Source organism: Zootoca vivipara, chromosome Z (genome assembly GCF_963506605.1).
Source record: "Zootoca vivipara chromosome Z, rZooViv1.1, whole genome shotgun sequence".
NCBI lineage: Eukaryota > Metazoa > Chordata > Lepidosauria > Squamata > Lacertidae > Zootoca > Zootoca vivipara.
This window is the reverse complement of record NC_083294.1, coordinates 38,914,355-38,937,347: the sequence shown is the minus strand read 5'-3', so window position 1 is coordinate 38,937,347 and position 22,993 is coordinate 38,914,355. Positions and strand designations below refer to the sequence as shown.

General features: G+C 44.0%; 1 protein-coding gene across 1 annotated transcript in view; it reads right to left on the bottom strand.

Moving 5' to 3' along the window:
* The window catches only part of IL1RAPL2 (interleukin 1 receptor accessory protein like 2), a 497,668-nt gene that overhangs the window by 113,675 nt on the left and 361,000 nt on the right, over positions 1-22,993 (bottom strand). Inside the window, exon 6 of the mRNA XM_060270509.1 lies at positions 2,881-2,955. Within this exon, the coding sequence (XP_060126492.1) occupies positions 2,881-2,955 (75 nt within the window). The remainder of the gene's footprint in view (positions 1-2,880; positions 2,956-22,993) is intronic.

The following is a 22,993-nucleotide window of genomic DNA, read 5'->3' as shown; positions in this document are numbered from 1 at the left end:
GTTACCTTTGATCTGAGCCAACAGAGCTGTTTTTACATTTTCAGTGGGAACAAATACTAATGAATTGGTAAGAGCAGGATTGATCCCAATGCTGCTGCACTCAGCAATGAATTTTCTCTGGCTCCAGCTAGGCTCCAAAGGAAATCTTTCACCTCCTTATCAAAGTGTTGGAGAGCCCAGCCATGTCCATAATGGAACCAGATCTTTAGGACTGAAAGCTTTGAGCAAATCAATCAAGGCTGATGCTTTGATTTAAGCACACTTTAAGAAACTTTCCTAATGAATAATGGACTATCTAAATATTTTATCTATAGGAAAATGGCTTGGGGAGGTCTGCAGAATTGTTCTTATATTGGAAATTCTTATATTTTTAAAAAATTAGTTTATGTTTTTAGTGTTAAGTTTTCTGATACGTTTTGCAGGAAGTCGTTAATAAATGGAACAAATGAGTGAATACAATTCTGGGAATTGCTCAGTCTGTCAGACCAAAAGTGGGTCAATAAAACAAAGGCTGAATTTTTAAAAACCTAAGAATATGAAAGTGTTAACAAATGCAGAAGAGAAAGATGTCTACTTCAGATAAGACTAAGATGCTTTACAAAGTAAAATAAGTTCACATGGCACATAGAGGAATGCTCTCTTAATCAATCAAATTTATCATCAAACATGATGGCAGTGGCAATGAAATCATAGACAAGACTAAACAAAAACAAAAACCCACAAATGTAGTGAATTTAATAGGCAAGGAAAAGCAGAAGAACAGGTGAAATGGTTGGGCAGAAGCCACAAGGAAGAGAAACGCTGCTCCAGTGTCAGAGCACCTGCTTTTCATTTGGGAGATTCCAGGTTCAATTCCCAGCATCCCCAGGAAGGGCTGGGAGACATCTCTGCCTGAAACCCAGGTGAACTGCTGGGCAGTTATTGTGGTCAGCACTGAGCTATATGGACCAATGACCTGATGGTATAAAGCCACTGATGGTCTTAGGTTAGCTCAAGCATAGGAGAAATGGAAAGGGGAGTTTAGCTTGTACACAGAGTGTTGCAAAGGCTGGTTGGTTGGCATCCATCTGTCTCGGGAGTCAATAGAAGAGTGCATCTTTGCTGGGTCCCCAACCAGTGGTAGATTTTGTCCTTTGAGACTGATTGGGCATACAGAGGAGTCCAGTGGTAAGTGGAGCCAGAGCCAATGACAGGCAGCGCCAATTTAAGTTTGTATCCATCAACCACCCTGCTGAGTTCTTGAAGGGTTAGTTGACAGCCAGTGCCACCCTCTGGACTGATCATAAATACAGGTGGAAAGCGGACTGAAATTGGTGTGGAAACGCCCCATTTACTCTAATAAATCTGCCTCAACTGACCCCAACAACTGCCCACAGGTGCCACCTACCAAGTCTGCCTAGTAATACTTTTCATATTGTTACACCCACTGAAATCCTGTAGGATGAAGCACCCTGACAACCACATATCTGCTAATACTCTTTCCTGTCTTACCAAGGCAAAATGAGTTTGCAGTAATGTGTCTATTGTCAAAGGACTATGTGATCTTTCTAAAATAACTGTGAGACAGAACTTATGAATGTCAGATTGGCTGTCCTCTTGGGATTAACTTATTGTCTGCCTTAGCATGGCAATAGGAAATTAATATGATTTGGAGAATCTTCTTCGTTTTGTAGCTCTCTTGAAATCTTATTCTAAATTTTGAGCACCGTAAAATTGGAGCTGGGGAGAGAAAATATGTGGAAAGCAACTCCAGCTTTCAGTTTCTGTCTCAGTTTGACAGGATTGTTTTGATCTTTGTCATCATATAAAGGAATGGAAGAAAATGCTTCTTAGGAAGAACAAAGCCAACTTTAGGTATTATCTGAAGCCTAGAGACTGCAATTAGGTCACATAACTAGTTGGACTTACTGAAGAGCCTGCTTAGATTCCATTTATCTTATATGTTCCTTGTTCTAAGTACAACAGCAGGGATCATTCTGTTCCTAACTCAAGGGTTACTTCTGTTAAGTGTTGAAGCCTACCAAGAAGAAGATGGGTGGAGGTGTTGCTTAGCAACCTGACAGAGTGGCATGACGTTAGCTGAGGCAGGGTGTGCCTTGATTGGTTGTGTCATTCTGAGGGAATTTTATGCAATTCATAAACACAGAGCACCAGGGGGTTCAGCTTCCTCCTGGGCTACATTGCTCCCTGGTGCTGCTTCACACCCTCAAGGGCTGCCCGCTTTTGCCCTGTTACCCACCAACTTTGCCCCTGGCCTCACCCAACCCCAGTATGTGAGCCGTGGAATGTTGGGTTGGGGAAAGTTCCGTTCTCCTGTCATTATTAACTCCACTGTGCCTTGTATGAAGAAGTCCATTCTTCTGTCTGTCCTGATTCTCCTGCAAAATATTTTCATTAGATGACCTACAGTACTTACTAGTAATATGGGAGAGAACGGAAAACTCATCTCTCTCTCTCTCTCTCTCTCTCTCTCTCTCTCTCTCTCTCTCTCTCTCTCTCTCTCTCTCTCTCCTTTTTCCATAATTGAATAATTGTCTACCATGCCCCTACCCTGAGTACTGTTAAGAATACATCATTTTACAAGCATGTTTTGCTCCATGCACAGTAAGAGCTGGCTGTTGCATGTGCCATTTCAGACACCTGTGACATCATCCATCATCTTCTCCAAGGACCCACAGGCCCATTGTCTTAAATAGCCAGTTAGCAGAGTTCCTTGACACTATGCAAACCCATTTTCTGCAGATGTTGTGGCAATAAATTCCACCCTTATAAATGAGAGCACCACAAATTGACTTGCATGTAGTAACACCGGCAATAAACTTTTCTGGCTTTATTCATTTTCTCCAGACTGTTATCCACCACCCCCCCAATGCAACTTACCCAGTTGGACATCTATCATGCTGGTCTGGTTCTCCATAGGGTACATAGGCTGAGGAGGTCTCTTAGTGACTAAGGCTAGAAGAGAAAAATGAGACAAAAGAGGGATGAAGGAAACTTCAGACAAATGGCAGAATAAGGAAAACAGCTGCCACATGGCTGCATTTTTGTAGTCTTGGTGCAACAAACATTTATCATATTTATTGTTTTGGTAGTGTCAAACTGCAGTAGGAATATAGGGACATAGAAATCTGCTCCATGCTGAATCAGACCATTGGTCCACCCAGCTTAGTATTTCTGACACTGCCTGGAAATTGCTCCTCAGGATTTCAGACAGGGGCTTCTCGCAACCCTGCCCAGAGATGCTGGCAATTGAAGCTGCCACTGAGCTATGGCATTTTCCCCTAAATAAGCCCATGTGAGCAGCTAAGATTGGACAAATCTGTTAATTTAACTTCTTCAAGTTTCTATTTTTTAAAATCTTAAATTCAGTTCTTCACATTTGTGCAACAATTTGCTTTAAAAAAAAATCCTCATGAAAATTTGCCAGCAGTTTCGTGCAAATTTCCCACCAATTGTATTTCCATATGCAGTTTAGAATGGCATATACTTCCACCCCCCCCCTGCAATTTCCCCATATAAAGTGTTATGCTATTTTGTATACCCTTCATCCCCTTCCCTTACTATCTCCTTTTCTGCTTCCATCATTTCTAAATAGCCTTGGCCCAGTATACCTGAAGGAGTGTCTCCACCCCCATTGCTCTGAGGTTCTTCTGCTGGTTCCCTCACTGCAAGAAGCAAAGTTACAGGGAATCAGGCAGACGGCCTTCTCGGTTGTGGCACCCCCCTTGTGGAGCGCCCTTCTTTCAGATGTCAGAGGAGATAAAGAACTACATAAGTCTTTTATAAGACACCTGAAGGCAGCCCTGTATTCGGGAAGTTTTTAATGTTTGGTGTTTTACTATGTTTTCACAAAGTAAGCTGCCAATAGTAGTTTACACCTTCTCAAAACTCCTTTCCTTCCTGCATTTTTCTGGTCTCCCCACTTCCTTGCTCTCTCTTTCCCTAGGAGCCAATCAGCCTGAAGGGATGAAATGGGAACGTAAAGATAGCCAGCTGGATCAGGCCAATGGTCCATCTAGTGTGGCATCCTGTTCTCATAGTGGCCAACCAGATGCCTGTGGGAAACCAGGAAGCAGAATATGACCGCAGGAGCCCTCTCCCCTCCAGGGGTTTCCAGCAACTGGTATTCAGAAGCATTGCTGCCTCCAACTGTGGGGTTAGAGCATAGTCATCGTGGCCAGTGGCCATTGATAGCCCTCTCCTTTAGGTATTTGTATAATCCTCTTTTGTTGTTGGCCATCACTGCCTCCTGGGGGAGTGAGTTCCATAGTTTAACTATGTGCTGCATGAAGAAATACTTTCTTTTATCTGACATAAATCTTCCAACATTCAACTTCATTGGATGTTCATGAGTTCTAGCGTTATGAGAGAGAGAGAAAAACTTTCCACTTTCTCCATGCTATGTAAAATTCCATAAATGTCTATCATGCCGCCTCTTGCTCACCTTTTCTCTAAATTAAAGGGAAGGTGTTTGGCTAGCATAGACACCTGCTTCTAAATACAGTACAGGTAAGAGGTCATCCCCTGCTGAATAGCAGTGGCTTTACTGGGTTTCGAAGAGGGAGCATTCCCTGGAGATGCCAGTGATAAGCATTCTGTGCAATCTCTGCCCAAAGCGCCTACCTGAACCTAGAAAATTCAAGTGGCAGATCTAGACCCTTGGAATTATAATCACCTCACCAAGCTAAGGTGCAGACCTATAGAAGCTCTACCTTCCCCAATCCACTTCTAACAAAATAACATTCCAGTATTCATATCAGACTTTCAGAGCAGATTTTCAGTTATCTCCTTCCCTACATACAAGCAGGATACATTCGGATGAAAAGTTCTGTTTACCCAGGCAGAATAATCATGAGTGGATCTCCTAAGACTTATGTTGCTTACATGCACAATTTTATTAGAGAAAAATGGGAAATTCCATTTGTAAGAATGGAATTGGCACAATGCACCTCATTCCAAACTCAAAAGTGACAGTGGGCCCCTAGGAAACATCCAGCCCACTGAAACAATTAAATTACTTTTGGAATAGCTGAGGAGCAGAAAGTTGATGGCAGGAACCTAATAATCAATTTCTTTTGCTAACGCACTCAGGACCTCTGAATGCTATTAGAGGAAGAAGGAAGAGCTGTCATTGCTACCTAATCATATATGGTGCTATCTCTGTTGAGAATTTTCAAAAGCTGTGGGATGAATTGTAGCACATTTCTCAAACCCTAATTTGCTTCAGTATAGATACTAAGGACTAATTTATGTGACTTAAAATTGGCTCTGGCCACACAGAGAGTTCAATATAGGGCACAATTCAAGATATTGATGAATGGTTTTAAACCCCTAAATGGCTTAGTACCAGCACTGCCAACTCCCATATCACCTTGGCTGCTCCCTAAGATCTGATGCAGACCCTGCTCTCCCACTCCTCTCTCCTAACTCCTTTTCCTTTTCAGACTCTTCATCCTTAAGTCTTGGTGTTGCTTTTATAGAACTCAGTGGGGAGGGTAATAGACAAAACTAGAATTGCCTGACATTGGTTCTGGCTCCACCTATTGAGCTCCGTCCACCATCTTGGATGCGGTTTAGATAGGATTTTTTCTACTTACGAATTTTTAGATAGGGTTGCTTTGACTTACGAATTTTTTCTCCCAATGCATTCCTATGGGATTTGACTTACAAATTTTTTCGACTTACAAATGTGCGTTTGGAACGCATTAAATTCGTATTTGAAACCTGAGAGTCAGGTTAGGATCCTGGGTGAGCCCAAAACAGCTTGTGCACTTCAAGCTTGGCCTATGGATGTCTTATTGCTACTCTGCTGGCAGAGCAAAAAAAAAAAAATCTCAAAGGTTTTCTGTTTTATTTAAAGAAGAAGAAGAAGAAGAAGAAGAAGAAGAAGAAGAAGAAGAAGAAGAAGAAGAAGAAGAAGAAGAAGAAGAAGAGAGAAAACTCCTAACCTGGTATTTGTCTGCTCCCTTAAGAAACATCTATTATTTAGCAGGAATGCACAACAGCAGTTTCTGTAATTCTCTGCATAACTTCATAGAATAAACTGGTCCCATTTTTCTGCACATATTGACAGGGGCAACTAAAAGTCCATACGGTTAAAATATGTGGCGAGGCTTTGATAAACTAAAAGTTATTATATTGTTTTCCCCCTGGTTCTTAAAAAAAAAAAATCATTCCCCACAAGCACTTTAGAGAAGCCAATTAAGAGCAGGCTATACAGAAGCCCCATCATTAAACAAGCGACTACTCCTCTCCTAGTGCTCATGAGGACCGAAAGGAGGAAATGCATTAGGTATCACTATAAAATAATGTGGAAATATTATTTCTCTATCTGCAATTCAGATGAATAGAAGGTGACAACCTCCACCCCCTCAGGTGTGCTCAGAGCAATTGCAGTAATGTTGGGACTATTAAAAGAATTGTAGACCTATTTCCCAAATGCAAAAAAACATGCAGAGGCAAATAGACCTGCCTTTTGCCAGGCAGAACATATCTAATATTAAAGAGGGTGTGTGCATTCATTTTAAGACTGTTAATCCACTGCTACCAGTTCCATTTTACTTCTCCCCCCCCCCCGGCAAAAAAACCCCACCAAAATGACCTCATTTTTGTTTGGTTGCAACAGGCCTGTGAAAATGAGGCAGGTTATAATATTCTATAGACTTGTTTTTGCATGGAACATTGAAGCAAACCATGGTTTAGTGTGAATGTATGAGTGTGCAGGCTTCAATTGAAGAGATTATTGAATTGAAATGAATGCAAGAGAGAGAGGGGGGGAGAGAGAGTGTGTGTGAGAGAGAGTGTTACATAAATTATGTTAAATGGTGGACAGGGCACACAAAAAATATGTAGTATTTGGCAGCAACTCAAGTGCAGGGGTAGGCAACCTAAGGCCCGTGGGCCAGATGCGGCCCAATCGCCTTCTCAATCTGGCCCGCGGACGGTCTGGGAATCAGCGTGTTTTTACATTAGTAGAATGTGTGCTTTTCTTTAAAATGCATCTCTGGGTTATTTGTGGGGCATAGAAATTCATTCATTCCCCCCCCCCCCCCATATAGTCCGGCCCACCACATGGTCTGAGGGATGGTTGTTGCCCCCTGCTCAAGTGCATTGGAATGGAAGTACAGTGGTACCTCGACTTCCGAAGGTTTCGACTTACGAAGTCGGCAAACCCGGAAGGATTTTTGCTGCAGGCGCGTTCTGTGCCTGCGCAGAAGTGGTGTGCACGGTCTGCGCCTGCGCAGAAGCGGCGTGCACGGTCTGTGCCTGCGCAGAAGTGGCGTGCACGGTCTGCGCATGCGCAAAGCACAAAATCGTGCTTCACGTATGCGCAAAATGGACGCTTTGACATCCGAAGGTTTCAACTTAAGAAGAGCACCGCGGAACAGATCGCCTTCGTAAGTCGAGGTACCACTGTAGCACCAATTATGACAAATAGTGGTCAGAATGGAAAATGCTGCCTACTTACACCGCTAGTCTGAACCCAGGTTTGCAGTTTGTCTCCCGTCAGTTTTGTTTCTTTGTTGATTACTGTAGTTCCTTTGCTTTTTAGAGTAGGCCCCATTCACACGTACACGGGCAGGACATCATTTCTTGATTACCCATGATGGCCAGCAACTAAACTCCATTAAACATCACCATGTTTGTAAAGAGACCAAAGTTCTCTTTGCTAGGTAGAACTCTGATGGTCTATCCTGACATGCCTCACTGGGGCAGTTATCAAATGATGAACATGCATGATGTGTGAACCTGGTATCAGAGTGGAAAATTTAAGTAACATTACCTTAAAGACATTTGTCATTTGCATAGATACCACCACAGGTTGTTGTTGTTTTTAAATCATGTCAATGTATTTTATTCTTATTTTTGCTTTTAAAATATATATATTTTTTTAAAAAAAATAATTGTACAATTTGGTCACTAGATCGTACTAGACTTGGCTTTTTCTGAAGTCAAGAGACTCCTGCATCTGTTCTGTTCTCCTTTTGGAGAGACACAGGGGCACAGCAAGGTGGATGCAGTGGGTGCGGACTGCCCTGGGTGTCATTACCGAGGGGGGGGGGTGACATTTGGTGTGCTGCCCATCTGCAATTCCCACCTACCGCGATCCGTCGGGGAAAGGGGTGGAGCTGCGCATTGCTACTGAGAATCATTCATGTACAATTACCTATGCACCTGTTATACACACTGACAATATGTACAGCTTCTGGATTTTTTAAATCTCTCTCTCTCTCTCTCTCTCTCTCTCTCTCTCTCTCTATATATATATATATATATAAATGTAGAAATGGCGGAATTGTGGGCTCCACTTTTCTCCGAAACCGTTTGACCGATTGTGTAGAAATTTGGACACGACGGTCCACGCCAATACCCGAGTGTTTCCATAACCTCGGATTCTACACATTTTTACCCAAATAAAAATAGCGCCCTCCAGTGGCATAATCCAGATACCACCACCTCCTCCATCTCCTCCCTCCCCGTGGAGACTAGGCCACACCCCACAGACCCCGCCTCCGACACAAACCATGCTGCCCAGGGAGACCCCTCCGCCGACAGAGTACACGGTGAAAGAATCACCCCACCCCAGAGACCAGGACACCCCAGATCCAGACCGTCCCAGACGTCCAGGAGTCGCTACCGCGGACAAGACTGCCCGGCAGACCCCTTCACAAGCACACCCGCCTCCTTGGGAGCCACCCCGCTCTGGGAACCGCTGCCGCACCGCCCAACAGCCCCACCACAAACTCAACCCCTTCCACAGGAACCAGCCCACTCTGGGAAATGCTACTGGGTTGCCCAGCAACCCCCAACACAAACTTGACCGCCTCCTCAAGACCCAGCCCACTCTGGGAACCACTACCCCGCCACCCAGCAGCCCCCACCACAGACTCACCCACCTCCTTGGGAGCCAGCCCTCTCCAGGACTCACTGCCGCATCACCCACCATGCCCCTCCACAAACTCGGCCACCTCCTTGAGAACCAGACCGGTCTGGGAACCAATACCCCACCACCCACCATGTACTGCCAAACACTCAAACACCTCTTCGGGAACCAGACCGGTCCAGGAACCCCTGCCCCGCTGACTACCAGGCCCCGCAAAACACACAACTGCCTCCTCGGGAGCCAGACCACTCCGGGAGACCCTTCCACCTCCCCGAGACCTGCCCCGCCCCGCCCCGGGACACCTTACCATTGACAGACCCAAACCAGCCCTCACCTATCCTAACCTCCATCGACTCCTCCATTCCCAAAACCCCTTCCCAGGTAAGAAAAAACATCTTAGATCCACCATTCTTCCCACGGCAACGTGTGGCCGGGTACAGCTAGTACTTAATAATATTTGTGTACTATATTTTCCAGTAACGATACACCAGATATCTTATTCACTATTATTGTACCTTGGATACCAAATATTGTATTACCATGCGTTCATTTATATTGTATAGATCTGATATCAGCTGACGAAGCCCTTCGGCATGAAACAAGGAAGATATCCGAAAACCTTGTTCTGCCCAAGTTAGGAGTTTGCACCTGCACCAGCCAGCTTGTGCTAGCAGTCTACATCAGCTGTGTTGTTATCGTTACTTTGAGGACTTTTCTATTTTTACCTAAGCATTGTGTTATAGAGGAACTTACAAGAAAAAACAATAAGAAAGCCTAAGGATTGTGTTATTATTTCAAAAGCGCTTGACTGGACATGCCCGATTCCCTCCCTTCATTAGTATGGAGACAATACATAGAGTATAGTGAAATATGGATCATGATATTTGCCTTAGAAGGGGGGGGGGAGACACACAAAATGAATCCCACCCTTAGTCTCTTAAACTTAGCATCATTTTCGTTTTGCTTTCAACTATTTTTTCAGGGAAAACTGTACAGCAGAGTTTATCTGGCAGCAAAATCCAAAGACAGCTATCAGGAGACCCAAATGCATTTTCTGGCTCTGGAAATGAATTAGTGGTGGATGTTTGCCAAAAAATGTCAAGCTTTCTCAGTTGGCCCAGTAGTGATATGATTGAGCCAGAAAAATAGATATAAATATTAGGCAAGGAAGGAGTTGCATGGTCCTGTTGAGTATATAACATTTGTAGGCTTGGGACTCTGAAAACCGCTTTGCTATACACGGCCTGCTGGAATTAACACTGATCTCTTTAGGCACTTTAAACATTGCTTCCATGAACAGCATAAAACACTTTCAGGGAGCAAGTGGTCACTGAACCAAACAGATACGTGAAATAAGTAACCCATGGCTGAATGAATTCAGAGACTATTATCAAGGTTGGAAATAGCACACAAAGGTTAGCTGTTTTGTCCTAACAGCTTATGAGGGGGCTTTATCTTTGTGCTGATTGGTAATGGCGGATCAGATTCCCTAAAAGCCAATTTAGCTGATGTTATTGATCTTCTGCAACATGCTGTCTCTGGGGGGTGGTGAGCATGCTTATGGTGTCCTTCAAACAAAGGTGGGGGGGGACCCTGTGGAACTTAAGGTGTTGTTGGACCCTAAGTCAAAACACCATGGGTAGTAATTATACCTAGCGCTGCACCCACCTTTTGCCATATGCTGAAGATGCATCTAATTTTGTCTTGTAAGACCCCACCTCTTGCTGAATTTACAGTGCTGGGTTCCACGACTTGCTCTATAATAATTGTAATGGGTAGAATTGCACTATGACAAACATTCCATCTGAGCATGTACTGCAGCTTGTCAGGCATGATGTTCTGGGGGTTCTACCAACACCCTCCCCCCCAGCCAATTTGGGGAGCATTGGGGGATGTGTAGGAAAGGATTGGGGGTGCGGGAAAGCTTCATTATACAAGTGGAAACCCTTTCACAAGGTTTCCATCAATGGGGCTCATTAGATGAACCCACCCAATGGTTTTATTGTTAAAAATGCACATATTCTGTTGTGGTAACTCTCCATGGGTGTTTCTGCTGAAGCGGCGGTAAGAAATCGTATAAAGGATTCAAGTTCTTCCCACAAAAAAATCTCCAAGAAAGGTTGAAAATTTACTACAGGCATCCCTCCCTCCCTCATGTGCATCCCATTCACATGCGACTGCATTTACATGCCTCACTGTGAAATAAATAAATGATTTGAACCAGGAAATGGCACCAAAATGGCACAAAAGAGCTGGTGAGAGCTGGAGAGCAGGGGAAAAGAGCTTGTACAGCTGCTCCAAGTGTCTCACCAACCCCATTCAATCACCCTCCATGGGTTTCTTCTTCCTGGCTAGCACAGCCATTGCATGGGGGGTGCTACATTCCTCCACCCACCTGCCAATTTTGTTCCTAGGGTCCTTCCACCCTCCATTCACCATCAGCCTCCCCACAACAGGCAGCAGCATTATTTCTGGTGGGTGGAGGAGAAACTAGATAAAAATAAAACATCTCAAGCAACTTCCAAGGCTAACAGGGAGAGCACCAAGAGGCCCAACAGCAGCGCTGGGCGCTGGGAGCTACCCAGCCACTGACCCACTGACCTCTCCAGCTCAACTTTCCAGTCACCGGAGGTAGGCAGGGTGCATGTGCACGTGCAAGGTGCCTTGCTGCTTGGGGAAGGGGACTGGAACACACAGGATTCACAGAGAAAAAGGCACTTCCCAGCGCCCTCCTCACTTTACATGATTTCACGTATAGATGTGAAGTCTGATAACATAGCCCCTGCATAAGTGAGGGAATGCCTGTTCTTGTGTAAGCAAAGGAGAGCTCACCTATAAGTAATCCATAATACAAAATGGGATCTGCTGTTTTTTGTAGGAAGGGGAAATATGGAATAATTTGCATATTATGCATCAGGCCATAAGGCTCCCACTGAGTTCAGCAGAGTCAAATTGCAGTCATTGTGCTCATGTATTTTCAGTGGGTGGCAAAATACACACTAATTAGCACAACTTTGAACCCTTGACAAAACAGTTAATTTATTTCTGAGGGAGAGGTAAAACTTAATTTCCAATACTCTGCTTATTATTATAACAACTGGCAACACAAGCTGCAATGAATAATTGATATCTGTAGGTACTGCGAGTAGATTTATTATGGATATTTGTTGTTGTTGTTTTTTTTTAAAAAAACTGTTGATAGTTTCTATATTTTGATAACTTTACTATGTCTACTTGTTTTTAATGTCTCTTGATTTTATTGGTATTTTCTTATGAATATTTTATATTATTTTATGCAAAGCACTTTGAGATTTATTTTTATTAAGTGATATATAAATCTACTTAAATTGAATAAATAAAAATAGATTGTCATTTTGCTGTTGAAAATTGAGCTGGGCCTCACGGCAAGCATTGAAAATGAAGGATTGCTAAATTATGAGGATCAGCAGCAGCATGGGGTGGGTGGGTGAGCTGAAGAAAATATTTCATTTCCTTCCATCTTTACAAAGAAATGCCAGCTTCCTTCCTCTAACCAAAAACTCTGGCACTGTCTCCCCATTAATCAGCAAAGGGCTTCTCCTACCAGTTATTCAGGAGGCTGGCATCCATCTTGACAGCAGATCTTGTACATTTGAATAGCATCCGCTGGGGGCAAAATCATGGCATGCCAAGATTTTTTTTTTTTTGTAGAAATTAATTCATCTCTGAAGTTAATTCTATGTTCATGTCCAGCTCAAATACACAACCTCCCAGATAACATTTCAGTACAAGTCTTATGCAGTACGATACTCTTGTGACTGACAAGGGAAGCAAACTAACCGAACAGAACGCTGAGGGAAAGTAATACTTTTATGCATGTTACTGGGTTGGGGTGTGTGGGAAGCCCTTGGGAATTAGATAATCCACTGGGAAAGGAAACTAATGCTGCCGAAGACAGAATTGGGATTCCATGTGGCCTTGGCAGATTGGGGAACTGGGCCCAAACTAACAGAATGAATTTCAATAGGGACAAGCGTTTGGTTCGAATGGTGGTTAGGCATTGGAGTATTAGGTTGAAGGTGAGGGGAGGTAGTGGCCATCACCTACCCCTCCTAATTCAAGGGTATTCTGTTAAAGGAATCCGGGGGCGTGACCTCTGTCTGAAGCCCCAGATGGGGGGCTAGGGTCATGGCACGACCCCTAGCAGTGACCCTGGGGGAGTTCCTAGTTGATGTGCATCAGCAGGGCTCCCCCTACTGGTGGTTAACCCTTCCAAGACTCCTGCAGACAGGCAGGAGTCAGATACAGTATAGTCGTGTGGTTTCCAATGCCTAAGCCAATACCACTCACATTCTGTAACCAATAAAGTTGTGCCCTTTTCCGCCCATTAACCTAAAATACTGTTTCATGTGTCTTTATTCCACTTCCCGGGAGGCTTTGGGACCTTGCCATGCAAATATATTCCTGCATTTAGGCAGGAAGAACTGGCTGCACAAACAAGACACCTGGTTTACTAGTACAGTAGTACATGTGAAAAACAGTGGCCCCATTTCTGCTCCAGTCCTGTCTGAATCAGTGCTCAGCGAACTAAGTTTGCTACTGTAGAGGAAGTGGTGGTGATGCTGATGGCTAGTCAAGATTTAAGTATGTCTTTTGAATTCCTTGAATTAGAGCAGTGTTTTCAAAATGTGATGCTGGGAGTGTATTTGTTTTCCAGAAGCTTACTTCAGTTAGTCATGCCAGGTAAACTTCCCTGAAAGGCAGCTTCCCCATCATTTTGCAAGCTTTCATAAAAAGTGCAACTGCATGAAAGTATTCCTCTGACACACACTCAGTTTGCATAGTGTGGCATTGGGGCCTAAAAGACCTCTATAATGTTCTGCATGAAGTGAGTGTGCACCTTAGAGCACTTCCCATAATCCTCTTCAATACACAGCAATTTTATGGCAGATATTGCTTGGGAATAGGGATGTAAGGAGAAGGCATGGATGGGGCAGCCAAGTGCAGTGGGCCCTGGCCTTAGATTGCTAAACTAGCTGGAGAGCCCCATCAGGATCCTGTCATGCCAAGAACAAGACTCCTACCTCAGGCCTCAGACAAGCTCTGCATGGGCCTGGTAAGCAGATGCAATCAGCCCTGTTTCTGTCCTGCTGCAGTTTGACTTCTGCTAAAACCTACTTTGCTTGTCTCATTATTTGTTATGGCAGAAGCCAACATAATTAATTAAGTAATGAACTACACAATCAGTTTCAATGCATTGCAATGGAAGGGAAATGTCAAAAACAATGCAGAAAAGAACATAACTATTTATGTAACCTTTGGGGGGGATGCCCTGTTCCCCTCACAGATACAATTTTCATAATTCCTTGGGAGGAGTAATTAAGTGCTAACTACTCTGGGAATTGTGGCTTGGTGAGGGGAATGGAGGTTTCATAACCAAGCTCAGTACCCAAAAAAACCTACAGTTCCCATGATGATTTGGGTGAAGCTATGGCTAAAGTGGAACTATAGTGCTTTAAATGCATAGTGCAGATGAGGCCTTGGAAAAAGCGGTGCCCTTCCTTCCTACTCTGCAAGGATAAAGATGACCTAAGGTAGACTATCTGTGCCTAATGCTCAGGCAAGGGCTTCTTTACTGCTTGCATAAAATAAGCTCTGACAAGTTGCACCGGGCAGGTGTACTGCCCGGGGCAAGTAAAGCATTAAGAGCAGATATGTAGCATTCAGCCTTAGGCTGAGTCTGCCCCAGATGCTCCCACCAGCCTAGTGTGACAAGAAAGAGACTTGCAGCATTCATTGTCACTCTTAGATCCGAAATTGTGTGCACAGGGCTCAGCCTAATTCCAAATCAGGGCACTTTTCACAAGAGAAGTCTATGCCCTCTAATGAGCAGTCTGCACTGTATCTGGGGAAATTATTCTGGGGAAAAGCCAGGCAGGTCTCCCTACCGCCAAGAGGCATTCCCATATAAACAGTGGAAAGCCAGCCATACTACAGCTTGTATCAGACTCAGAGAGAGACTGCGCCACAGTGGCAGAGCAAAAGTTTGCCTAGGTTAAAATACTCTTCAGTTAAAGGAATCATATAGTACTCTCCTTATCTGATTTAAGTCTCTTCCAGATATCCCGCACTGCTTATATATATATAGAGAGAGAGAGAGAGAGAGAGAGAGAGAGAATTTGTATTTGTACTATTATTTTTGCTTTATTGGATTGTTTGGCCTGCTTCACTAAAATGTTTAATGAATCATAGAATCATGGAGTTGGAAGATGTCCAGGGGTCACCTAGTCCAACCCCCTGCAATGTGGGGATCTCAACTAAAGCATCCATGACAGATGGTCCAACCTCTGCTTAAAAACCTCCAAGGAAGCAGACTCTACAACCTCATGGGGGAGTCTGTTCCATTGTCAAACAGCTCTTACTGTCAGAAAGTTTTTACGTATGTTTAGTCGGAATCTCCTTTCTTGCAACTTGAAGCCATTGGTTTGAGTCCTACCCTCCAAAGCAGGAGAAAACAAGCTTATTCCCTCTTCCATGTGATAACCCTTAAGATATCTAAAGATGGCAATCATATCTCCCCCATGTCTCCTCTTTTCCAGGCTAAACTTTCCCAGCTCCTTCAAGTGCTTCAGAAATGACCTGCACTGGTGCTGCTTGAGCTTTGGAGAACTCTGTTCCACCTCACTTCACAGAAATCCTTTCCCCCGCTAAGCAGCCCTTTGGGCTGTTTATGGAGATATACCTATAGTCACTGACTGTTACTGCTCTCTTCACTTGGAGAGTGAAGTCAAATGGGCCTTAGAAAGCACTGCTAATAACAAGGCCAGTGGAAGTGATGATATTCCAGCTGAACTATTTAAAATTTTAAAAGATGATGCTGTTAAGGTGCTACACCCAATATGCCAGCAAGTTTGGAAAACTCAGCAATGGCCAGAGGATTGGAGAAGATCAGTCTACATCCCAATTCCAAAGAAGGGCAGTGCCAAAGAATGCTCCAACTACCGCACAATTGTGCTCATTTCACACGCTAGCAAGGTTATGCTCAAAATTCTACAAGGCAGGCTTAGGCAGTATGTGGACCGAGAACTCCCAGAAGTGCAAGCTGGATTTCGAAAGGGCAGAGGAACCAGAGACCAAATAGCAAACATGCGCTGGATTATGGAGGAAGCTAGAGAGTTCCAGAAAAACGTCTACTTCTGCTTCATTGACTATGCAAAAGCCTTTGACTGTGTCGACCACAGCAAACTATGGCAAGTTCTTAAAGAAATGGGAGTGCCTGATCACCTCATCTGTCTCCTGAGAAATCTCTATGTGGGACAAGAAGCTACAGTTAGAACTGGATATGGAACAACTGATTGGTTCAAAATTGGGAAAGGAGTACGACAAGGTTGTATATTGTCTCCCTGCTTATTTAACTTATATGCAGAATTCATCATGCGAAAGGCTGGACTAGATGAATCCCAAGCCGGAATTAAGATTGCCGGAAGAAATATCAACAACCTCAGATATGCTGATGACACAACCTTGATGGCAGAAAGCGAGGAGGAATTAAAGAACCTTTTAATGAGGGTGAAAGAGGAGAGCGCAAAATATGGTCTGAAGCTCAACATCAAAAAAACCAAGATCATGGCCACCGGTCCCATCACCTCCTGGCAAATAGAAGGGGAAGAAATGGAGGCAGTGAGAGATTTTACTTTCTTGGGCTCCTTGATCACTGCAGATGGTGACAGCAGTCACGAAATTAAAAGACGCCTGCTTCTTGGGAGAAAAGCAATGACAAACCTAGACAGCATCTTAAAAAGCAGAGACATCACCTTGCCGACAAAGGTCCGTATAGTTAAAGCTATGGTTTTCCCAGTAGTGATGTATGGAAGTGAGAGCTGGACCATAAAGAAGGCTGATCGCCGAAGAATTGATGCTTTTGAATTATGGTGCTGGAGGAGACTCTTGAGAGTCCCATGGACTGCAAGAAGATCAAACCTATCAATTCTTAAGGAAATCAGCCCTGAGTGCACCCTGGAAGGACAGATCGTGAAGCTGAGGCTCCAATACTTTGGCCACCTCATGAGAAGAGAAGAATCCTTGGAAAAGACCCTGATGTTGGGAAAGATTGAGGGCACTAGGAGAAGGGGACGACAGAGGACAAGATGGTTGGACAGTGTTCTCGAAGCTACGAACATGAGTTTGACCAAACTGCGGGAGGCAGTGCAAGACAGGAGTGCCTGGCGTGCTATGGTCCATGGGGTCACGAAGAGTCGGACACGACTAAACGACTAAACAACAAACAACCTATAGTAACACTTCACATGGTTATCATGAGGATAAAATAGGAAGGGAGAGGAATTATTTTCAGTATCAGAATGATATTTGTACAGATATAGGTGGGGATTTGACCTGAATGACCACCTGCCCCAAGCCTTTAGACTGCTAGGTTGTTCCATTAAAGGTTGTTCCATTAGGGCAAGTGGGGCTTTTCTCCCTACCAATCCCACTTCTCACCAATCATCACTGTTGCAAGAGTGAGTCAAGCTAGTTGGGCAAGTACAGCCCAGCAGATTCTCTTTTGTTCGGAGGGGTGGAACTGAAGGGTTTGAAAGGCAGGACTTAGCACAGAGAAGGAAAATGGCTGGATATTTCTCTCTGGGAGGAGGATGCCTTTCCTTCCCCACTGACTGTTACTGCTCTCTGCAAATTTGTTTTTTGGTTGGGTAGCTTTGGGAAGAGACCATGAGAGACAGAGAGGAGGCTATTTTTGCTCTCTGCAAGAATTGGATGGTGCAAGCATGTTCCCTATGAATCTGATCGGGAGCAGTTAATTTGGAGCTATGCTGTGTCCCCATCTGTGCTCAACCGATAGATGGTAGATGATTAGGTAGGTAGGTAGGTAGGTAGGTAATAGATAGATAGATAGATAGATAGATGATAGATAGATAGATAGATAGATAGATAGATAGATAGATAGATAGATGATAGATGGCAGTGTTGGTAAAATGAGATAGAAAAGTTAGGAGCCAAATGGCTTCTGGGACCTGGGTTATGGGTGCCAAAACAGAGTGTCTAGTCACCACTGGGCTGGGGGAGGTCAGCAACACTTTTTATTTATTATTATGATAGGCATGAATTAATATGCAATTCACATAAGTGACACATTATTAATATCACATTTTAAGCAGAAATTATTAATACATGTTTAATTTGGTGTTTACAATAAAAATACTGGTACCATGCTTCAGTTTTCAAAACACTCTTCTCTTTATTGTTAAAGTTCTTAACATATTGGCTTTCCTTAGCATATACTTCGAGGCTTCAAAGCACATACATTTCAGTGATCCTTGAGTGTCAGCCAGGTGCCAAAAAAAAAAGGCACCCAGACTTTTTTAGGTGCTCGCAAATGGAGAATCTTTAGGCACAAAATACACCTGGCCCCCTGCTAATTTTGAACCCTGAGAGATGATAGATATCAGTGAAACCATATCTCACACAAATGCCACAAATCCCCCTCCCCTCCGGTCACCTCATTCAAAGGATATGCGTCTGAACTCCTGGAACCTCAACACCACTTTGACATTTAAATTTATTTTGAAATTTGAGACTCATGTGTGGAAATTAATATGGGGAAAGGTAAGAGTCATCCAAAGTGGTTAATTTGGGGAACTCACACAAAAACAAAAACAAAAGGCACCATTGTTGCATATTCTGACTAATCTGGTAGCAATTTGGCATTCAGGAGATTGAACTGCCTTTCCTTTACTAACACAGCAATATCAACCTGACAAAATGATTACGCCTGCATCCGTCATTTGAAAGAGCTGAAATAAAGTCACTATAACACAGTGCTGTCAGAGGATAAATGTCTCCGGCTTTGAAAATAAACATCTCACACTTATTTTCCATAAAATGTCTCAGCATTCAGCTGGGAGCAAGGGAGACATCATTATCCTGTGACATAGTTCTGTTCTATTTGAAATTTTTTATTCAAGTAGGAAATCCATCACTTGTCGGCAAGAACCGGAGAGCATAATGATTCTCGATTTTAGATTCCCTGTTCCAGCACGTCTTGCTAACTTTGCATTAAACTTTCAGTTTCTTCTCCTTGTGTTGGAGAGGCAGCTTGGCTCAAAATCTCCGGCTCTGTCAGTGAGCAAATAAATAAATGCAGGGGATCTCCTAGATTGGCTATGTTTTCCCCATGTGTGGAATGGCTACACACATCAGGCATCTGGTTGGCTACTATGAGAACAGGATGCTGAAATAGATGTGCTAATGCCCCAAGAGAGGGACCCAGGTGGCGCTGTGGTTAAACCACTGAGCCCAGGGCTTGCTGATCAGAAGGTCGGTGGTTCGAATCCCTGTGACGGGGTGAGCTCCCGTTGCTTGGTCCCAGCTCCTGCCAACCTAGCAGTTCGAAAGCACGTCAAAATGCAAGTAAATAAATAGGTACCGCTACAGCAGGAAGGTACGGACCCAGGTGGCGCTGTGGTTAAACCACTGAGCCTAGGGCTTGCTGATCAGAAGGTCAGCGGTTCCAATCCCTGTGACGGGGTGAGCTCCCGTTGCTTGGTCCCAGCTCCTGCCAACCTAGCAGTTCGAAAGCATGTCAAAATGCAAGTAGATAAATAGGAACCGCTACAGCGGGAAGGTAAACGGTGTTTCCATGTGCTGCTCTGGTTTGCCAGAAGCGGCTTTGTCATGCTGGCCACATGACCTGGAAGCTGTAGGCCGGCTCCCTCAGCCAATAATGCGAGATGAGCGCACAACCCCAGAGTCGGTCATGACTGGACCTAATGGTCAGGGGTCCCCTTTACCGTTACCTTTAATGCCCCAAGAACAATAGGCTCTTCTTATGTTATTAGTTATGCTTCAGTTTGTCAGTAAGGGATTCCTAGACTGATTCTGCTTCTTATGAACATAAGATTGTCAGAAGAGCCCTGCTGATCAGACCAGTAGCCCCTCTAGATACCTATGAAAAGCCTGACAGCCAGACAGGAGCACAACAGCATTGTCCTCTCATGTGGTTTCCAGAAACCACTATATTTTATTGTTGTAACCTGAAGCAAAACGTGCATCTTTCTTAGCTTTCACTGCTGTTTTGGGTTTGCAATACTCCTCATCTTTGGTTTAGAACAATTGGGGGGCGGGGGGACAACAGCCTGCTCTCCTGGCTCAATTGCATAGAATTGCATATTCCTATTGACTCATGCAGGGGGGGGGGGAAGCTATCATTTGAGGACAAACACTTTTCACCCTTTCCTGTGGCTTGTATGTAGGTCAGGGAAGGGAGCCCCAGGCCAAAGGCTCAAATGCCCCCTTCCAGACCACTATAAGGCCCTTGGGACGGTCTCCAAGCCATACTCTCCACCACCACCACCCCTCTGAAGTTCCACCTCCCCAGGCTGTACCCCTCTCCAGTCTTGTTTGTGGTTTCAGCGTGTTTCTGGCTGGCTAGATTGTATCCTTAAATTATGATAATGCCTCTTGCCTGGCTGGATGAAAGGGTGTGTGTGTGTGTGTGTGTGTGTGTGTGTGTGTGTGTGTGTGTGTAAAAACCACTTACTTTTGCATGGCTGGTATGCAGCCTCTAATGCTCTGTCACTGTCTGTGCTTATTACTTGCATGTGGTCTCCAGAAGGTTGCACACAGTGGAATGCAGTTCCCTGCCCCTGATATAATTGGGGAAGTCAAGCTTAAATTCCCCCTCAAAATTCCTCTGTACAGTATTGCCATTGAGGTTCAGCTGCTCCGGGAGCCTTTTCATTCATGTTCTTCTTTTCTATCCCCCATCTCCCCTCTTCAGGCACAGTGTAATATTAGTGTTATATGCTCAAACCACCTTACCCCAGGGAGCAACCTGGCTGCTGAATTCTGCCTCAGCTGATGTTTCCAAACCATCTTCAAAGTCAGCCCTCCACACAACACACTAAAGTAACCTATAGGTTGCCGGAGTGCAGACAACAGAAATTAGGTTATCCCTGAATGTAACCCCATCAAAAGCAGGCAAATTCACATCCATCCGGCTTAGGGAACCACCCACTAACAATGCCCCAATCTTATGTGGATTGAGTTTAAGTTTACTGGCTCTTATTCAGTCCATTACTGAAGCAAGACCAGCAGATCAGTCCAGCAGGTCTAGTGACACATTTGCAGTTGTCATGGAGAAGCAGAGCTGTGTGTCATCAACATATTGCTGACAATGTATTCCAAAACTTTGGGTGACCCCCCCCTCAATGGGTTCATGTAGATGCTAAACAGCATGGGGGATAGAATTGAACCCCACATTGTAGGTTCCACAGGGCTGACTCTCTAAGCACCATCCTCTGAAAACGACCATCCAAGAAGAATTGGAACCACCACAAAGTGGTACCACCCACCCCTAACTCAGACTGCTGCAGAAGGATACCATGGTAGAAAGAATCAATGGCCAGTGAGAGATCAAGAAGAATTAACAGGGACACATTTCCTGTCTCTCTCCTGAAAGAAGTAATCATACAGGGTGACCAGAGCAGTTTCCATGTCAAAACTGGGCCTAAACCCCAGTTGAAATGGAACTAGAACATCTGTTTCCTCCGAGAGCACCTGGATCTGGTCCATGACCACCAGCTTAAGAACCTTGCCCAAGAAGGGGAGATTAGCAACTGGCTGGTAGTTACTTCCGAATTCTGAGTACAGGGAAGGTTTCTTAAGGAGTGGTCTTACCACTGCCTCTTTCAAGCAGGCATGGACCACCTCCTCTTGCAAGGAGGCATTAATCACTTCCGTGGCTCAGCTTCCACGAGGCATCCTGAAGCGATCAACAATATTTTTTTATGATTCTTTTTTCTTTTCTTTTTTGAGGGGTGATGCATGCAGTACATCCCTATGAATGTTTACTCGAAAGTAATTATTGTTTTAAGGATTGCAGCTTCTTTTGCAGTGAAACCAAAGGGAATTAAAAGTGTTTAAACACGGGATTAATTGTATAGATTTGCTTTGGTTCTGATCTTGTCTGGCAAAATAAAATAAAATACAGGAAGCTTACTTTAGACGTGCTTAAGTTCTCCTAAACTGTTTTACACACACACACACACACACACACACACACACACACACACACGAGTAGATTGTACTTTTTCACTGTAAAAATGATTCATTGATGTCAGAATCAAAATTTCACTTCAGTTAATGAACTAAAAAGATGTTTTACACAGTAGACGCACCATTTCATCTCTACTCTAAATACTTTGGACTTTGAGTTGAGCAACCTGTTTTGATGTTATCCTTCATTTCAAGGATATATATTCTTAATTCCCCCCTCCCCAAATTCTTTTCATCATACAAAAAAGGGGAAAAAACAAAACAAAGTGGTGACAGATGAAGCAAGGGTCCACCATCCATCTTGAAGGGAGAGCAGGAGACTTTGCATGCAAATGAAGACTATCATTCACGCCAACCTGACAACTAGAGCAGGCAAAATCTGCATTCAATTAACACTCTATGACCAATAAGACCACTTCTTACAGAAGACACCTCTTGCAGAAATGACAATTATGAGTGGATTTTGAAGTCTTAGGGTGCAATCCTAACCCCTGTTGGGGCTTAACAGAGCAGGGCACAGCTGAACTTGTGGGCAAGTACAGGCTGATCACTGCACCAGCTTGAATTGCGCCCCATGCCATCACATGATGGCAGTGCAGTTGTCTCATGAGCCAATGGATCCCTGGCTGATTAAGCCCCTCCCTCTCTCCTCAACCCCCCCCCGAATTTCTGAGCTTTTTGCCTGCCCATACATTATGCATTTCTGCATGCATTGAAACTTTGATACCAACTTTCTGCAAACCAATCAAGGCATATGCATCACAACACTAAAAAAAAAGAGAGGTGTCTTATAAACATCAAGGCAATAAAGCATGGTTAGAAACATTAGCACCAGCAGCAATAGCACTATACTTATTTTAAAGGTATTTAAGTGTGTGTATGTTTTGACACCTTTTCTAAAAGCTGAGAAAAAGAGGGTGGGAACTGGACCACAGCTCCATAGGGAATGCATTCCACATTATAGGAACGACACAGGAGAAAGCCCTCTCACACTTGTCTGTCAAGCAGACTTTTGTAATGATGAGCTGTAGCTCAGTGATACGGTATCTGCTTTGCAGG